At 49.3% G+C, this 13,876-nt stretch overlaps 6 protein-coding genes and 1 non-coding gene across 12 annotated transcripts; 1 reads left to right on the top strand and 6 right to left on the bottom strand.

The window, feature by feature from the left end:
* Positions 1–277: 277 nt before the first annotated feature.
* On the bottom strand, positions 278–4,108 carry LOC9649868 (WD repeat and HMG-box DNA-binding protein 1). The gene is made up of 12 exons (XM_024659310.1): positions 3,831–4,108; positions 2,669–3,768; positions 2,437–2,613; positions 2,273–2,389; positions 2,118–2,222; positions 1,924–2,058; positions 1,817–1,872; positions 1,667–1,772; positions 1,499–1,615; positions 1,317–1,443; positions 1,133–1,263; positions 278–1,074 (listed from the first exon to the last, which is right to left on the bottom strand). Exons 1-12 carry the CDS (start codon positions 4,096–4,098, stop codon positions 610–612), a joined length of 2,904 nt encoding a protein of 967 aa, XP_024515078.1. The 5' UTR covers positions 4,099–4,108; the 3' UTR covers positions 278–609.
* Positions 4,109–4,146: 38 nt separating this feature from the next.
* LOC112340582 (pentatricopeptide repeat-containing protein At4g02750-like) lies at positions 4,147–5,133 on the bottom strand. The gene has a single exon (XM_024659272.1). The coding sequence runs from the start codon at positions 5,131–5,133 to the stop codon at positions 4,147–4,149; it is 987 nt and encodes a 328-aa protein (XP_024515040.1).
* Positions 5,134–5,170: 37 nt separating this feature from the next.
* On the bottom strand, positions 5,171–6,048 carry LOC112340581 (pentatricopeptide repeat-containing protein At2g35030, mitochondrial-like). Its single transcript, XM_024659271.1, has 2 exons — positions 5,277–6,048; positions 5,171–5,187 (listed from the first exon to the last, which is right to left on the bottom strand). The coding sequence occupies exons 1-2, from the start codon at positions 6,046–6,048 to the stop codon at positions 5,171–5,173; spliced, it is 789 nt and encodes a 262-aa protein (XP_024515039.1).
* A 223-nt stretch (positions 6,049–6,271) lies between these two features.
* TRNAR-UCU lies at positions 6,272–6,344 on the bottom strand. The gene has a single exon. It is a non-coding gene; the product is annotated as a tRNA-Arg (tRNA).
* LOC9652995 (photosystem I reaction center subunit IV, chloroplastic) lies at positions 6,319–7,140 on the bottom strand. Its single transcript, XM_002985313.3, has 3 exons — positions 6,823–7,140; positions 6,655–6,720; positions 6,319–6,567 (listed from the first exon to the last, which is right to left on the bottom strand). The coding sequence occupies exons 1-3, from the start codon at positions 7,051–7,053 to the stop codon at positions 6,466–6,468; spliced, it is 399 nt and encodes a 132-aa protein (XP_002985359.2). The 5' UTR covers positions 7,054–7,140; the 3' UTR covers positions 6,319–6,465.
* Positions 7,141–7,676: 536 nt separating this feature from the next.
* Positions 7,677–9,612, top strand: LOC9649867 (MFS-type efflux pump MSMEG_3705). Of its 3 annotated transcripts, none has more exons than XM_024659313.1 (4): positions 7,677–8,088; positions 8,164–8,445; positions 8,484–8,953; positions 9,038–9,612. In XM_024659313.1, the coding sequence occupies exons 1-4, from the start codon at positions 7,783–7,785 to the stop codon at positions 9,492–9,494; spliced, it is 1,515 nt and encodes a 504-aa protein (XP_024515081.1). In that variant the 5' UTR covers positions 7,677–7,782; the 3' UTR covers positions 9,495–9,612. The 3 variants fall into 3 exon arrangements, with proteins under 3 accessions (XP_024515081.1, XP_024515079.1, XP_024515080.1); XM_024659312.1 differs by having other exon boundaries at positions 7,679–8,088; positions 8,164–8,453; positions 8,507–8,953; XM_024659311.1 differs by having other exon boundaries at positions 7,678–8,453; positions 8,507–8,953.
* Positions 9,386–11,499, bottom strand: LOC9649866 (protein phosphatase 2C 57). Of its 4 annotated transcripts, XM_024659315.1 has the most exons (13): positions 11,030–11,497; positions 10,852–10,980; positions 10,683–10,791; positions 10,623–10,630; positions 10,512–10,575; positions 10,370–10,449; positions 10,265–10,318; positions 10,079–10,195; positions 9,971–10,025; positions 9,882–9,914; positions 9,788–9,834; positions 9,476–9,734; positions 9,386–9,425 (listed from the first exon to the last, which is right to left on the bottom strand). In XM_024659315.1, exons 1-12 carry the CDS (start codon positions 11,365–11,367, stop codon positions 9,605–9,607), a joined length of 1,164 nt encoding a protein of 387 aa, XP_024515083.1. In that variant the 5' UTR covers positions 11,368–11,497; the 3' UTR covers positions 9,386–9,425; positions 9,476–9,604. The 4 variants fall into 4 exon arrangements, with proteins under 4 accessions (XP_024515083.1, XP_024515082.1, XP_002985358.2 ...); XM_024659314.1 differs by lacking the exon at positions 10,623–10,630 and having other exon boundaries at positions 10,512–10,622; XM_002985312.2 differs by lacking the exon at positions 10,623–10,630 and having other exon boundaries at positions 10,512–10,622; positions 10,683–10,788.
* Positions 11,500–13,876: the final 2,377 nt, after the last annotated feature.

The following is a 13,876-nucleotide window of genomic DNA, read 5'->3' as shown; positions in this document are numbered from 1 at the left end:
GACACTTGACTGCTTGCAGTGAGATCCCACAGCTGTGAATGCTGCACAGGCATGGGCTAAGGAACGGATACAAACTTCAAGTCTCTTGTCTTTCAGTTGTCTTTATTATTGTTATTTTATAGAATATGGAAAGCAAACTATGAGTACAATTCAAGCATTGGAATAAAAATTTGCAAAATATCTGGATTATTAATATCAATGCAATCAAGACTTCTTCAGATATGTATACTATGTTTCTCCTCTTATTATTTCTCTCTATGCACAAAGTGTTTGTCTAAACACAGAACTATTAGGAAGATTTAGATACAATAAGTTTGCGAGCAGCTAACAAGAACTTTTGATGCAATTGCTAAAAGTGACAAGTTCAAGAAATAATACTGTCAGGAGTGGAGAAATTCATGGCCATTCTGCTGCAGCCAGTGAGGAGATTCCAAACAAGAAGGCTACCATTTGCCTTGATGCAAAGCCCTCGCAAACGAGGAGGAATTCCAGTGCGAGTCATTGGTAGCGGTATCCACACCGGCAGATGGTAGCCATGAAAAGATGACAACTTGGACGTAGTTGACACCACTGGATCACTGGATCACGATTGCTTTCTCCAGGCCGTGTTCATGATTTGCGGGATCTTTTATTTCCCTGCTCGCCATCTGTTTCCTTTCTTTTCTTATCGCCCTGGAGCAGCTTGAGAGAGTCCAGCACCGACGACTTCGATGTGGAGGCTCCACCATTTGGCGTCGGTGATTTTGCAAAAGGATTGCTTGCCTTCCGTTGAGCAGAGATTGGCGCCTGATCGTGCGACATCTTCGCAGGTTGATTGGAAAGAGTTGCTCTGTCTTGTTGATGAGCCTGAGCCTGAGGCGGCTCCTTCGGGATCGCCGGTGATTCTTTCTGGATCACTGGTTTTGGATGCTGAGCTACGGGGAGAACTGATGGTGGTGGTCCGGGCGCTTCTACTCTTTGAACAGGCTCTTTCCCCAAAGCCTCCACTCTTTGAGTACGCTCCCAGATGGAAGAATCTGGTGCACGCGCAGGTTCTGAAACGTCGTCTTCCAGACTCTTTTGCATATTTCGTTGCTGCAGAAAAAGGATAAGAAGTGAGAAGGCCATTCTTGAAGACAATTTTCTGGCATACCTCGAGCATGATATTGAGTCGATCTGCGAGAGACGGTAAACGCATGGCATTGACAACTTTGATTGCTCCTTCCAGTGACTTTCGGAGTCGTAGAGAAGCTGCCAGTTCCATTGCTCTCACGAGCTTGTCACCTTTAAGTGAGTTGGTGTCAGAGATGAAACTTGACGTAAAGAGAAAATTCTACCTTTGCATGCGGCTGCCACGAGACGTAGAACATATTTGTCGTGCTCTATTTCCTTCTGTAAAACGTTGTCATCCTCGTGATCGGCGTCGAGGCCCTCACCAGCAGCTCGATCTGCTTTTGCTCGTGCCTACACAACCCCCACATCAAATGGACGCACAAACTTCTTAGACAAACAAATGCACCTCAGATAGAAGTAGAGAATGGCGAAGGTAGTCATTTTCGAGATCATCGCCACCAAGATCAGCATTGACAAGTGGCAAGCTGTGTTTGAAGAAGCTCAGTATAGGCCTCGGAAAGACCTGCAAAAAGTATTTGAAATCAAAACATCGAAACGGTCAAAGAATGTTTACCAGGGGCTGTGTCTCCGGCAGCTTACATATTACTGCAAAAGTTTGTGTCTCATCGAATCCAACCATCCAAAAAACTTCGCTTGAGTTTTTCCTTTCCTTTTCGGCTCTGAAAATCTTATTAGCCACTTCATTCGATCAACTGCACATTACCGAAAGATAGGAACCCAGCAACCACCGAACTCATGAAAATGCCGTCGGAGGACACCCTGCTTAAAGCTTTTAGAGACAACAAGACGAAAAAAAAAGTCGTCGATTACCTGAGAATCATAAAACCCAAGAGAGCCACCTTCACTAAAACCAATCCAGGCTAATCTTGATCCAGGACTAAGTGGAAGACGGCCATCCATGACTTTGCTCCGTCGTTGCAAATCCAGAACCACGAACTCCATTGCCTACACAAACCAGAAACTTGCATGATCTTTAAAGCGAAGAGGAAAAATAATAAGCTCACCTGATCATCCGTGGATAATGGATTCGAAGAGTGAGTGACAACTACGAGTTGATGCTGGTATCCATTCATTGAAACTACTGGCCCCGACAGCGAAAGGATAAAGCTCTGCAGAACATTGCAAGTTACAAGTGGTATTAAAAACCCAAGAAATATACCTGCACACCGCCTTCCGAATAGATACGAAGGAAGTGAGAGCTTGTTGCTGCCGCAGCCCAGCCATTCCCAACAGCAACAGCCTTAACCTCCTCATTTGCAGGAAATCTCATCGACCACTGCAGCATGAAACTAAGAAAACTGTTGTGCCAACCGTGAATACTACCTCGCTGTTGCTCGCCCAACTATTGAAAGGCCTGTATGTCAGAGTGCTCGGACACTTATCGCCATTTTGCGGACTCGCAAGAACGCAAGCTATCTCTCCCAAAGAAGCCATTGTGTAGCCAAAATAATCCGCCATGGCGGGAATGCGAACTCCTTTAGTAATATCATGAAACTCGACCTGTAAGCAGCAAAAGAACGTGAGTATCTTCGAATCGAGTAGGTAACTAAGTTACCTCCACATGACAAGAACCGTCTTTATCGCAGCTGCTTATGCTACCAATGAGATTGTAAGCAAGAAACCATCTTTTCCCTTCAACCTTGTAAGTGGATCCCGGCTGAAATGCTCCTTGCATTGCCGGAACTTTAAGCGTGAAGGAGGCTCTCGCAGTCTCTACCTGTGGCCTCTTTGCCGGCCTTTTATCGTAGACATCATCCAAAGACGCAGAGTTTCCACCGCGACGTCTCTTCGAGCTAAGGAACTCCTCCTCTTCCTCTTCTTCACCGTTGCTCTCGTCATTATCCTCGTTACCACCAGCAGTGTCTTGGCTTCCCAAGTCTATGGACTGTCCATGGCCTTCCGACCCCTCATCATCACTAAACTTGTGGAGCTGCTCGAAGTTTGTCGCCGACACAAGGCTGGACTTAACACAGATCGTCGGGGAAACCATGTGTGGAGGCACTGCCGACTCCCACACTGAAAACTTCCCCTCCATGTTGATCGCCGCTAAGGCATTCTCGACTGGCTTCCAAGCGATGGAGCAAAGTGGCGTCTCAAACAGCATCCCGTCGATGTCTTGCTGCTTCTCTACGTCCCAAAGCACCACCTGAAGATCACTCCCGGCAGTAGCAAGGTACTTCCCATTGAGCGACCAGGCCAAAGCGCTAACCGGGCTCGTATGACCACCTTTGAAGGTACATATCTCTTCGGCCGTGTCCCTGTCCAAGAGAAGAACATCGCTCTTGCGACCCGGAAGCGCGAGGAGATTTCCATCAGGGCTCCATGCAACGCAGTTGCTACTCTCGGAGAACTCGACGTCGATCCTTGGAGCAATCTGTGTGAGAGTGTGCAAGCTCTTTCCGGAAGAGATGAGCCAGAAGATCACAGTCCCGTCGCTGTCGGCCGAGGTTAGATACTCGTTCTTGGGATCAAACGCCACCCACGTAACTGGAGAACCATGACCCCTCAAGATCCGAGCTATGGAATTGTCCGCCATGGCTATAAGCTTGATTCCATCATCGTCTCCAGCAGCGGCTAGAAGACCGCCAGTAGCACTGAATCCCAGGCACCGAATTGGCAGAGTAAATCTCGTCACTGTGCTTTGAAACTTCCCATCTAGAACAAAAGAAATCATCCATCACTCACAAAGAAAAGTTACTTAAAAAACACCGCCTAACCTGGATAGCTGTAGAGCTTGACCGAGTGATCCACCGATCCAGACGCCAAGACCGTCCCATTCGGCGAGAGCGCTGCGCAAGTGACCGCCGCGTTGTGTGCCTTGATAGTGGCGATCACGGCCGAGGGCACCGATGGATCCCAGGTGTGGATCAAAACCTTGCCATCGACACCAGCAGTGACGAGATTCTTGCCTGCCTTGTCCCAAGCGATGATCGATCGACCCTTGGCGTGCGCGTCCCGCTGCTGGAGCCTGGATTTTGCCCCCATCCCGGGTGAGAAATGCCCTAAACCCTTGGCGCGAAATGGCGGGAAAGTTCAAATATTTAGGGCTCTAGATCTATATTCTTGACTGGATGGAAGAAGGAAGAGCTTTGATGGGAGACCCAAGCGCTCGCCAAGAGCATACATGTTGGAGAGGAGGATGTAAGGCCCAGCTTTTAGCATCGCCATGGAGAATCCAAGCACTTCCTGCGCTGCGCGAGATCCCACTCCAATTTCTCTGTGGCTCCGGCAAGCCCCGAGCAGGCAAAGCCAGTCCTGGGCCTCTGGAACAAAGGGCATGGTAGTCAAGAGCTCCTCGGCATCGATTAGATACCCAGCTCGGCTGAGAAGATCGATCAAGCAGCAGTAGTGTTGCTTGGTGGCTGGGATTTCGTGATCCAGCGCTGCTGATCGAAAGTACCTCCTCCCGGAAGCCAGATCGCCCGCGTGAGTACACCCCAGCAGCACGCAATTGAGAGTCACCTCATTCATGCCATAATTCTCTTCCAGCTTCATCCTTGCGAAGATATCCGCCGCTTGGGATCCTCGCCGATTGATCGAGTTCATCGCTAGAACTGTGTTCCAAGCGGCAATGCCCCTCTCGGGCATTGTCTCGAGCAAACACTCGGCTCTCTCGAATTGCCCTCTCGCGGCAACTGCGGCCACGAGCGCTGACCACGACGCAGCGTCTCTGACCGGCATTGACGAGAAGGTCCAGTCAACGAGATCAAACTCTCTGTTGTGGAGATATGCGGCAAGCATTGCGTTCCACGAGATGAGAGTCCACCCCGGCATGGAGTCAAACAGAATCTCCGACTCGCGGACATGCCCGTGCCGGGCATATGCCGACACCAGGGTGGTCAACAGGACAACGTCATAATGAGGGGTTCGGTCAAACACGGTCAGGGCCTCGTTGAGCTTGCCGTGGTCGGAATATGCCATCAACATGATGCTCCACGTTACCTCGTCCGTGTCGGGGATCGTACAGAGGAGATTCTCGGCATCTTCCAGATTCCCTTTTTGGGCATATGCCTCGAGCATCGTGTTCCAGGACACTTGATTCCTCTCGGGCATCGCATCAAAGATTTCTTTCGCCTGTGGAAGATCCAAGCAAGATCCCAGCATCACAGTCCAGGAAATGAGGTTCCTCTCGGGCATTGACGCAAAGATGCTTGCAACCAGACGATCTTCTCGACGATCTGCCATTGCTGATAAGAGAGAATTCCATGATACGAGATTCCACTCCGGCATCAAGAGCTCGAAGATTTCCATGGCAGCATCCACAAGCCGCGAAGATCCATACACTGAAAGGAGCGAGTTCCAGGAGAAGCAATCGTGCGCAGGGATTCGATCGAACAGCGCCTTTGCACGCTCCGGAGTGTCCATTGCAGCCAGCATCGCGTTCCAGGAGATGATATTCCTCTCGCGGGAGAGCATTTCCCCGTGGAAAAGGGCGTAAGCGTCTGCCAGATGCCCGTTTCGGGCAAATGCGTCGAGCATGGCATTGAAGCTGACTAGATCATGCTGGGGCATCCGATCGAACAAATCCTTTGCAAGTTCTAGATTCCCGGCTTGAGCACTCGCCGCCACGATTGTGTTCCAGGAAACAAGATCCTTTTCGGGCATGGAGTCAAACGTTTGTTTGGCGGCCGCAAGATTCCCATTCTGGGCATATGCTGCAAGTATCGAATTCCAAGACACGACATTCTTATCGGGCATTGCCGCGAACAAATCTGCCGCGTGATCTACCTTGCCGGACTTGGAGAATGCCGCTATAAGTGTGTTTGAGGAGACATGATCTCTGTCGGGCATGTTATCAAAGAGCACTTTTGCGGCGTCCAGATCCCCGTTGCGGGTATATGCGCCGAGCATAAGATTCCAGGAAAAAATATCCTTGTGGGCGATGCTATCAAAGACGATCCGTGCCGACTGCACGGCACCACACTTGCCGTACATCTGGATGAGCAAGTTAGAGACAAAGGTGGAATTTTGGGTGCCATTTTTTCCAAGAACGTGGCTGTGGACGCGCTGGGCGTGAGAGAGGGAATTGCAGGATCGAATGAGATCAATAGACTCTCGAACAGATGCCAGCTTCGCATATTCAGGGAGCTTTAAAGAAGAAAAAAAAAACCAAAAATGTTCTAAAAGTATATTCGCCTTTGTGGGCTTTGAAAAATAACACTCCCGGTGGGACTCGAACCCACAATCCCTTGATTAGAAGTCAAATGCCTTATCCATTAGGCCACGGGAGCCCATGTTATAAAATTACTCGTTTTAGACGTTAAGTACAGTCTTTGTAAGGATCTTTTCTCTTTTTTTTCTTTCACAGATAAAGGCGAGAGATATATGTGGTTTACACGAGAGCGCTTCTTTTTAAACTTCTTGGACCTCGTCCAGCGCGTAGTTGTTTGTGGAGTTTCCAGCGTAATTCACCTTCTCGAATCGAACAACAACGGGGTAGAGCACGCCGGGGGTCTGGCGATTGCAAGGAACCCATCAGGAAAATCCAGGCAATCGATCGAGTCGATCGAAAGAGAAACGAAAAGTAGTAGAAATGCTTACCTGATCCACTGTCACGACCTTGCCCGTGGTCTGGAACCAATACGACTCTGGCCGCAAGATCTTCACCTGCATCCATCCAAGGATTTAGCAATGTGCGCGATGAGAAGATGGAAGAAGAACAAGACCCAAGATCAAATCGAGCGAGAATTGGAAGAAGGATCCACTTACAATTGATCCACGCTTAGGCCCAACCGGCTCTGGCTTCTTCTCGGTGGCTGGTGGCGCGGCGGCGGTCTCGCAAGCTCTCACCACCAATCCGGCGGAGGAGGGGACTCTCCGATTCCACGACGCGGCTGGAGAGACCCGGCATTGGCCGGCAAAGAATTTGGACGACGATGCGCTCGTCGTTGCTGTTCCAGACACTAATCCCACACACCCGGAAGCCGCCGCCAACGCCATTCCTTCCTTTCTTTGCTTTGATCTTCTCTCTCGCGTGAGAGAAAGCGCGAGCGTGTGCTGGGAACGTGTGTCTGCGAAGAACACTAGGTCGAAACGAAAGAAGGGGGTTTTGCTCGCTAGCTGCAGACGTGGCACGACGTGGTTGGCTCGGGCCTCGTTACCCTATCTGAAGTGGCCTTATCGGTAATGGATTGGTCCACGTCACTGCCAACTTGGAGTTGACTAGGGCTGACTTTAGCTGAGTAGGACTACTTTCTTTCCCCTTAGACCAGTTTAATAGAATATGCTTTGTCACCTAAAGTGGGCTTAAAAATACCAAACCTAAGTTTATCCTTTGCATTGTGTGCTGCAACCCTAAAAAATGTATTATACTACACAAATTCTAAACTTTAGCTATGGCTTAAGCCATATATTCTTAGTTTCCTTATTTACCTTGATTTTGATTGATTATATTTCACCACTAGCAAGCAGGTTTTAGGGCTCTTTTTAGCCGGTGACTTTTCTTCTAAGGAGATTCGATCTGTTCAGCTCCAGGTTTCCGAACTATATCAAACACTTAATAAGAAATCACGATGATTCGACTCCTCAGATCCTCTCGTGATCACCACAGAATTGCACGATAAAAATCTCTTGGAATATGCGTTGTCATGTTAGCTAGTCAACTCTAGTCAAGCACAGCTGTTAAACTTTTGAACTAATTCCCTTGGAGTGGCCGCGAGAGGAGGAGGAATGAGGGCTAAGCTATGGAGCGACGAGCGGGTGCGAACGCTCGTCCTGGTGAATCTCGCCAGTGTCATGGAGCAAGCGGACGAGGCGCTCCTCCCAGGTGTGTACAAAGAGATAGGCGAGAGCCTCCACACGGGCCTAGCGGCACTTGGGTCTCTCACGCTCCTCCGATCGATCACCCAAGCGCTGTGCTTCCCTTTCGCCGCTTACTTCAGCCTCCACTACGATCGCTCCAAAGTGATCGCCATCGGCGCTTTCCTGTGGTCAATTGCCACGTTCTTCGTGGGGATCTCTCAAACCTTCACGCAAGTAAGTCGTAGATCCATCGTACTTAGCTCTAGATCTCGATCGCTTCGCTTAGTGGGTCTTGGATATCTCGCGCAGATCGCAGTGTGGAGAGCTCTCAATGGAGTCGGGCTGGCGCTGGTCGTCCCCGCGATCCAGTCGCTCGTAGCTGATGCTTGCGACGAATCCAAGCGCGGCCAGGCGTTTGGATGGCTGCAGCTCACGGGCAGCGTGGGGACGATACTTGGTGGGTTCTTGTCGATCATCTTGGCCGGGACGAGCTTCCTCGGGATCTCGGGATGGAGGCTCTCGTTCTTGCTGGTGACGGCCATCAGCGTGGTTCTCGGGATCTTGCTCTTGATCTTCGCGGTGGATCCTGCCGCCAAAGCGTAAGCTCGTGACTTTGTCGGTCGCTAAAGTTTTGGAGATCTTTGTTGTCCAGGAAGAGGGAGCGGGGATTTGCCGGAGTGTGGAGTGGCCTCAAAGAAGCGACTCAAGAAGGAAAGATGGTGATCAACGTAAAAACTTTCCAGTTCTTGGTAGCGCAGGGTGTTGTTGGCACCTTCCCTTGGGCATCGCTAGCGTTTGCTCCACTTTGGCTGGAGCTCAAAGGATTCAGCCACACGCACACAGCGTTTCTTCTCGGCCTGTTCACGGCTTGCGGATCTCTGGGAGGCCTCTTCGCTGGAACTTTGGGAGACACCATCTCTAAACATCTCCCGGACTCTGGGAGAATCATCCTCGCTCAGTTTAGCTCCGGCTCTGGAGTGCCACTTACGGCGATTCTACTGCTGGGCTTGCCACCGAGATCTAATTCGCTGCTGCTCCACGCTCTCATCTTCGCCGTGCTAGGATTTTGTACGTCGTGGAATGCTCCAGCCACCAACAAGTAAGTCCCCTGCTCTTGAAAGCTCTTCCACAGTTTTGCTCTTCAAAGATCTTCCATCTGCTAACTCTGTCGAGGATCAAACAGTCCAATCTTTGCGGAGATCGTCCCCGAGAAGTCCCGGACAACGATCTACGCATTGGATCGGTCCTTCGAGTCGGTTCTCGCTTCGTTTGCTCCTCCCATCGTGGGCTTGCTCGCGGAGCACTTGTATGGATACGTGCCGCCGCCACCTACGTCCAAGAATCCAGTGGAGGCTAACAGTGGCGATGCCGTGTCTCTGGGAAAGGCCCTCTACACCGCCTATGCCATACCCATGGCGACTTGTTGCTTGACATACACCTTCCTCTACTGGTCGTATCCCAAGGACCGGGACAGGGTGGTGAATTCGTTCCAAGCTCAAACCGAGATGAGCACTGGCTTGAGCAAGGTGACTTACGAGAAGTCGAGCAATGGTTATTTTGTAAACGAGGAGCTGCAAGAGGACAAGGAAGAGCATGAGCCAGAAGCAGAAAATGAGCTTACCAGCATTATCGGTTCTTAACATATGGTTACAAAAACTTGGGAAGATTGTTGAGCGGATTCTTGTTCGATCGCCAAAGTTTTGCAAATTTTAGATGAAAGCTGATCAACTATGAATGTAAAGAGTGGAACTTATCTGATCAAGCTTGCTAGATGAGAAGCATAAACTCCTAGCAGTAGAATGCCAGACGTTACTAGCACCTGCTTTACCCCAGCTGAGACGTCTTGGTGCTGCGCAAGTCCATCCACGCGTGCTACCTTTCTGTTGATTTGATCTTGCGTCTGTGAGAATGTAGAGGTACCAAATTCACTCACCCGAAATCGGCAATGAGAATACTGATGTTGTCTTGGCCATTTTGGGCCTGTAAAGTGGATGAGATTTTAAGAAAGTAAGATGGATAGAAGTTACCAGAGCAGCGGCCGCAAGGTTCTCACAAGCGCGCTGGGAGATACGGAAAGCTAGTCGTTATGGAGAGATGGAATTGGAAACATTATTACCTGGATATCTCCGTGCTCTTTCAGTTGCTCTCTCACAAATGCTACAGCGTCCTTACTGGGAAAACCATAAAAGTTGCTTGTGAGTCCTGCATGAGCTCTGGAATTCACCTTTTGATGGAATCCCACAAGCCGTCTGAAGCAAGAATGATGAACTCGGCGTCCTGACCAAGAGTGGCAGCAGTAACATCCGGTGCCGCAGTCAGCCATTCTCCTGTGAGATCCCGCCTGAAACACTCTAGAGTGAAGTCTAGGAAATACTGGTGAAAACAATGACAAAGGAAAGTTATCACTTACTTCGACACAAACTTCTGCGTCCACAAGTTTTTCTTGAGCCCCTCCTCTAGCATTCTGACAGATCCCTTCGTCAAAAGAATCCTTCACTGGCGAACGATTTCTTACTCTTTTCTACGGGACTTCAAGGATATATCTCCAAATGCACGAGACACAGCCAAATTACCACATACTCGGCCATTGCTTATCTAGTCAAACACAAAACACGAGTGTTCTCAGTACCAAAAACTAAAGATCAAGAGAAACATACCCAGCCTCCAGCAGCAATGACTCGCTTGCCCTCGGCTAGAGCTGTCTTGCTGCTCCCATATGGCCTGTGATCACTCGTCAACTCCTCGGCTTTTCCTCCTCGAGAAATTACCTGATAATCTAGTGGAGACTAGTTAAATCCTCCAAAAGCATTGCAAGACGATGACAGTACCACTCGTGAGTCGCCGACGTGAGCTACCACCACCTTCTCTTTACCCAGAAACATGACAGTTGCAGTGGAGCCAGATTCTCGATCAGCCTCCTCTTGTTGCTCCAGCCTGCTGCAAAGCAAAACCTCGCATTGATCACGTGTGGAGATGAATGGATCGAGCTAGACGAACCACGAGAGCAAGCGTTTGTCAACTTGGACGAAAGCTTGCGAGAGTGCCGCTTCCAAATCGATCGAGTTATCAGATTGTAGAAGAGCTCCTCCTTGCAATGCATTCACGCATTCGCTGAATAGCTCTTTCCTGAAGAACCATCGCTAGAAAGATCAAAATCGAATTGTAGAGAGCTTACTTGAGATAGTTCACTGATGATATACCGGCATGACCATCATAGACCGCAGCAAACGTAAATTCTGGAATTCTCCCCTCCTCCAGCTCCATGTCGTCCTCCATCTCCGCCCGGGGACCTTGCAACGCAAGCTGTGCCCATCGGATCGAAGACGGGGAAGCCAGAGAAGACTCTGGCGGCAATCCAGACGGATCAAAGACCTCCGCCGCCGACGACGATGACGAGAACGCCGTGAATCTCTGCTGCTGGACTGGACCTAACCTAGACGATTTCCCGATTGCCGCGGCCTTCTCGCCAAGAACCGGGCAGACCTTGCCAAACAGAGGCGCTGCCACCGCCATCGCCTCGCGCGCGCTGTCTCGGATGGGAATTTCTCACCGAGAGTAGAGAATGCCGCTCATGGGACGCTGATCGGTGGGCGCGATGGAGAGCTCTTCGTGGATCATCAAGCCCACCACACACACAGATAAGGGCTTAAATTTTAAAAATAGGGCTTTAGTTAATAAAGTTAGGGCTTAAATATATTCTTAGAATATGCCAGTCATTGCTTATGGTATATTCTCAGAATATTTATGATTTCAAATTTGCGCTGACGTTTTGCCGCTAAGCACCGACAAACGTAACTTCAATCATTAGTTTTTGGAGATAAATATCGCTAGAAGAAAACTATAGAGAGAGCCATACAGTAATTGACTCGATCAATCATCGCGTGAAATCGAGCCAACCTTAAGCTATATGGCCCGATGGTCTCTAACTGTTTCCCATGGTTTCCACCCATTAAAAAATATGGTTTCCACCGATTTAATCAAATGATCTCTCGTTGGTCTTGGCTGTCTTGCACCTAGTTTCTTAAGTTTAAGCGAGATCATCAAGAAGCTTATGAAGAACACGAAAACAAATGATAAACAAGTTCCACAAAGAACACAGGCATGTGAAGAAGGAATCAAACAAGTTCTCGTGTCTTGCAGCAAAATCATAGCTGCTAAACTATAGCCATGTGAGTGGCTACCCTAGAAAAGCTCTTGTTTTCATCTAGAAGAAGAATTTCCTCGCGTTTTTTTAATGGTGTGGAAGCACGAGCTGCTATAGCCAGCACTTCGATGGCGAGAGAAAAGTTTCCAAAACGAAACGAAACCGGAAAAACCGATGCGATGGATCAAAGCGGGGCAAGCAAGCGCGGGGACACGAAGAAAAGTTCGAAGAGATGTTAGAAAAATCGATCGATCGTGCCAAAAAGACCGGCTTGATTCGATCCGAGAGAGCTTTATCATCATCTAATCTAATCGCGGCGAGCGAGCAAGCAAACAAAAGACAAGAAAAAGAGGAACTTTTCATGTATAGTAGTAGTAGCAGAGTTAGAGCAGTATCGCTTCTATACAAAAGGAAAAGAGGGGATTCTTTCGAGAGGTAATCGTTTCTCGCCGGAATGCTGCTGGTGGATTGTTCTTCGTGGTGGGCTTCTGCTGGATCAAACGCCCAGATCGAGTTTTGATCGACTGGAGAAGCTTTAACCGGAAGAACACCGAGAGAAGGAAGAAACATACTAAAAGACTGAAAATCCTCCAACCGAAAAAGGAGCTCCCGCGTCGAGAGAATGTCTGTTCTAGGATGATCTGACCTCGGGAATGCTCTCCAATGCGGGCTTCCACGACGAGAAGCTCGATTTCCTGGAGCTGGAGGCGGAGAGCTTGTGGTGCTGCTGCTCTGGAATGTTGATCCCCTTCTCCTTGAGCAGCGACGTGATGAGGCTCTCGAGGAAGTCGTCCTTTTTGTAGCTCGCATTGATCATGCTGGCCATTTGGTTCGTGGAGATGATGAGCTTCACTCGCATCACGCCCTCCTGGGAGCTGGGCAGGATCTCCATGGCGGGCTTCATCTCCACAGGAACAACAAGAGATCGAGATGAAGAAGAAGAAGAAGAAGAAGTAGCCATAGCAGAAGAAGAAGAAGAAGAAGAAGAAGATGGAGAAGAGAACGCAGCTTTAGATTGCTGGAGCTTCTTCTTCCTCAAGAGATTGAGCCTCTTGGAGGCCAGCGACCCTCCCATTATCTCGTCCTCGTCCTCCTCTTCTTGGTGGTGGTGGATCTCGCTACTCCGCAAGCACGCATTCCCCATAGCTATAGCCTAGCACTGGATTGGCGAGGCGATTAAATCCTCACTCCAAGGAAATGGGATCGATTTCGGAGCGATGGAAAGCGCTTGGAGCAAAGCCAAAATGAATGAGCGATCGAAAACAAACAAAATGGCAGCGACAGGGAGGGGAAAAAAAAAGCGCTGCGCTTCTTATTACTGCCTCTGTCCACTGCTCACACTGCTCACACTCACGCAGGGCTATCAAGAAAGAACCATAGTTAAAGCTAAAAGGGGTTTTGGCTTATCACGATAAACCATGCTCCTCCGTAAGTCGTACGTCCCTTGTAGCTTTCCACGCGGTCAACAGTCTCCACATAGTAACCCGTGTCTGGTCAAACCCTGGATTGGTCAAACCGGGGCGACGTAAGCCTTGACTGGTGCGCTGGATGGTAAGCTTTTGGTTGTTGTTAAGTTTCTATACTTTGGATTTACGTTCCATCGAGGACTGCTCTCTTGTTCTTTCCCTTTCTTGACTTCTACATTGGTTTTTAAAGCGCAAACATAGCTTTGAATCTCTTGTAAGCCTGGCGACGCAACGGCGGTCTCCCAGGTTCACGGAGTCGAGAACTTCCCGTTCTTGACACGCTCATGGACGAGATCTTCCAAATTCTTACCGTGTGTTGATTGGCATCCATAATTTTCATTCCAGATCCCACGTACATTGTTGCACAGTAGTGCTGCCGTGACCGGTGACCGCATCGATCACGCAACTTTGT

Source organism: Selaginella moellendorffii, unplaced genomic scaffold, assembly GCF_000143415.4.
Source record: "Selaginella moellendorffii unplaced genomic scaffold, v1.0 SELMOscaffold_67, whole genome shotgun sequence".
In the NCBI taxonomy this organism is placed as follows: Eukaryota; Viridiplantae; Streptophyta; class Lycopodiopsida; order Selaginellales; family Selaginellaceae; genus Selaginella; species Selaginella moellendorffii.
The sequence above is the reverse complement of the archived record's forward strand: the minus strand, read 5'-3'. Positions and strand labels throughout refer to the sequence as shown.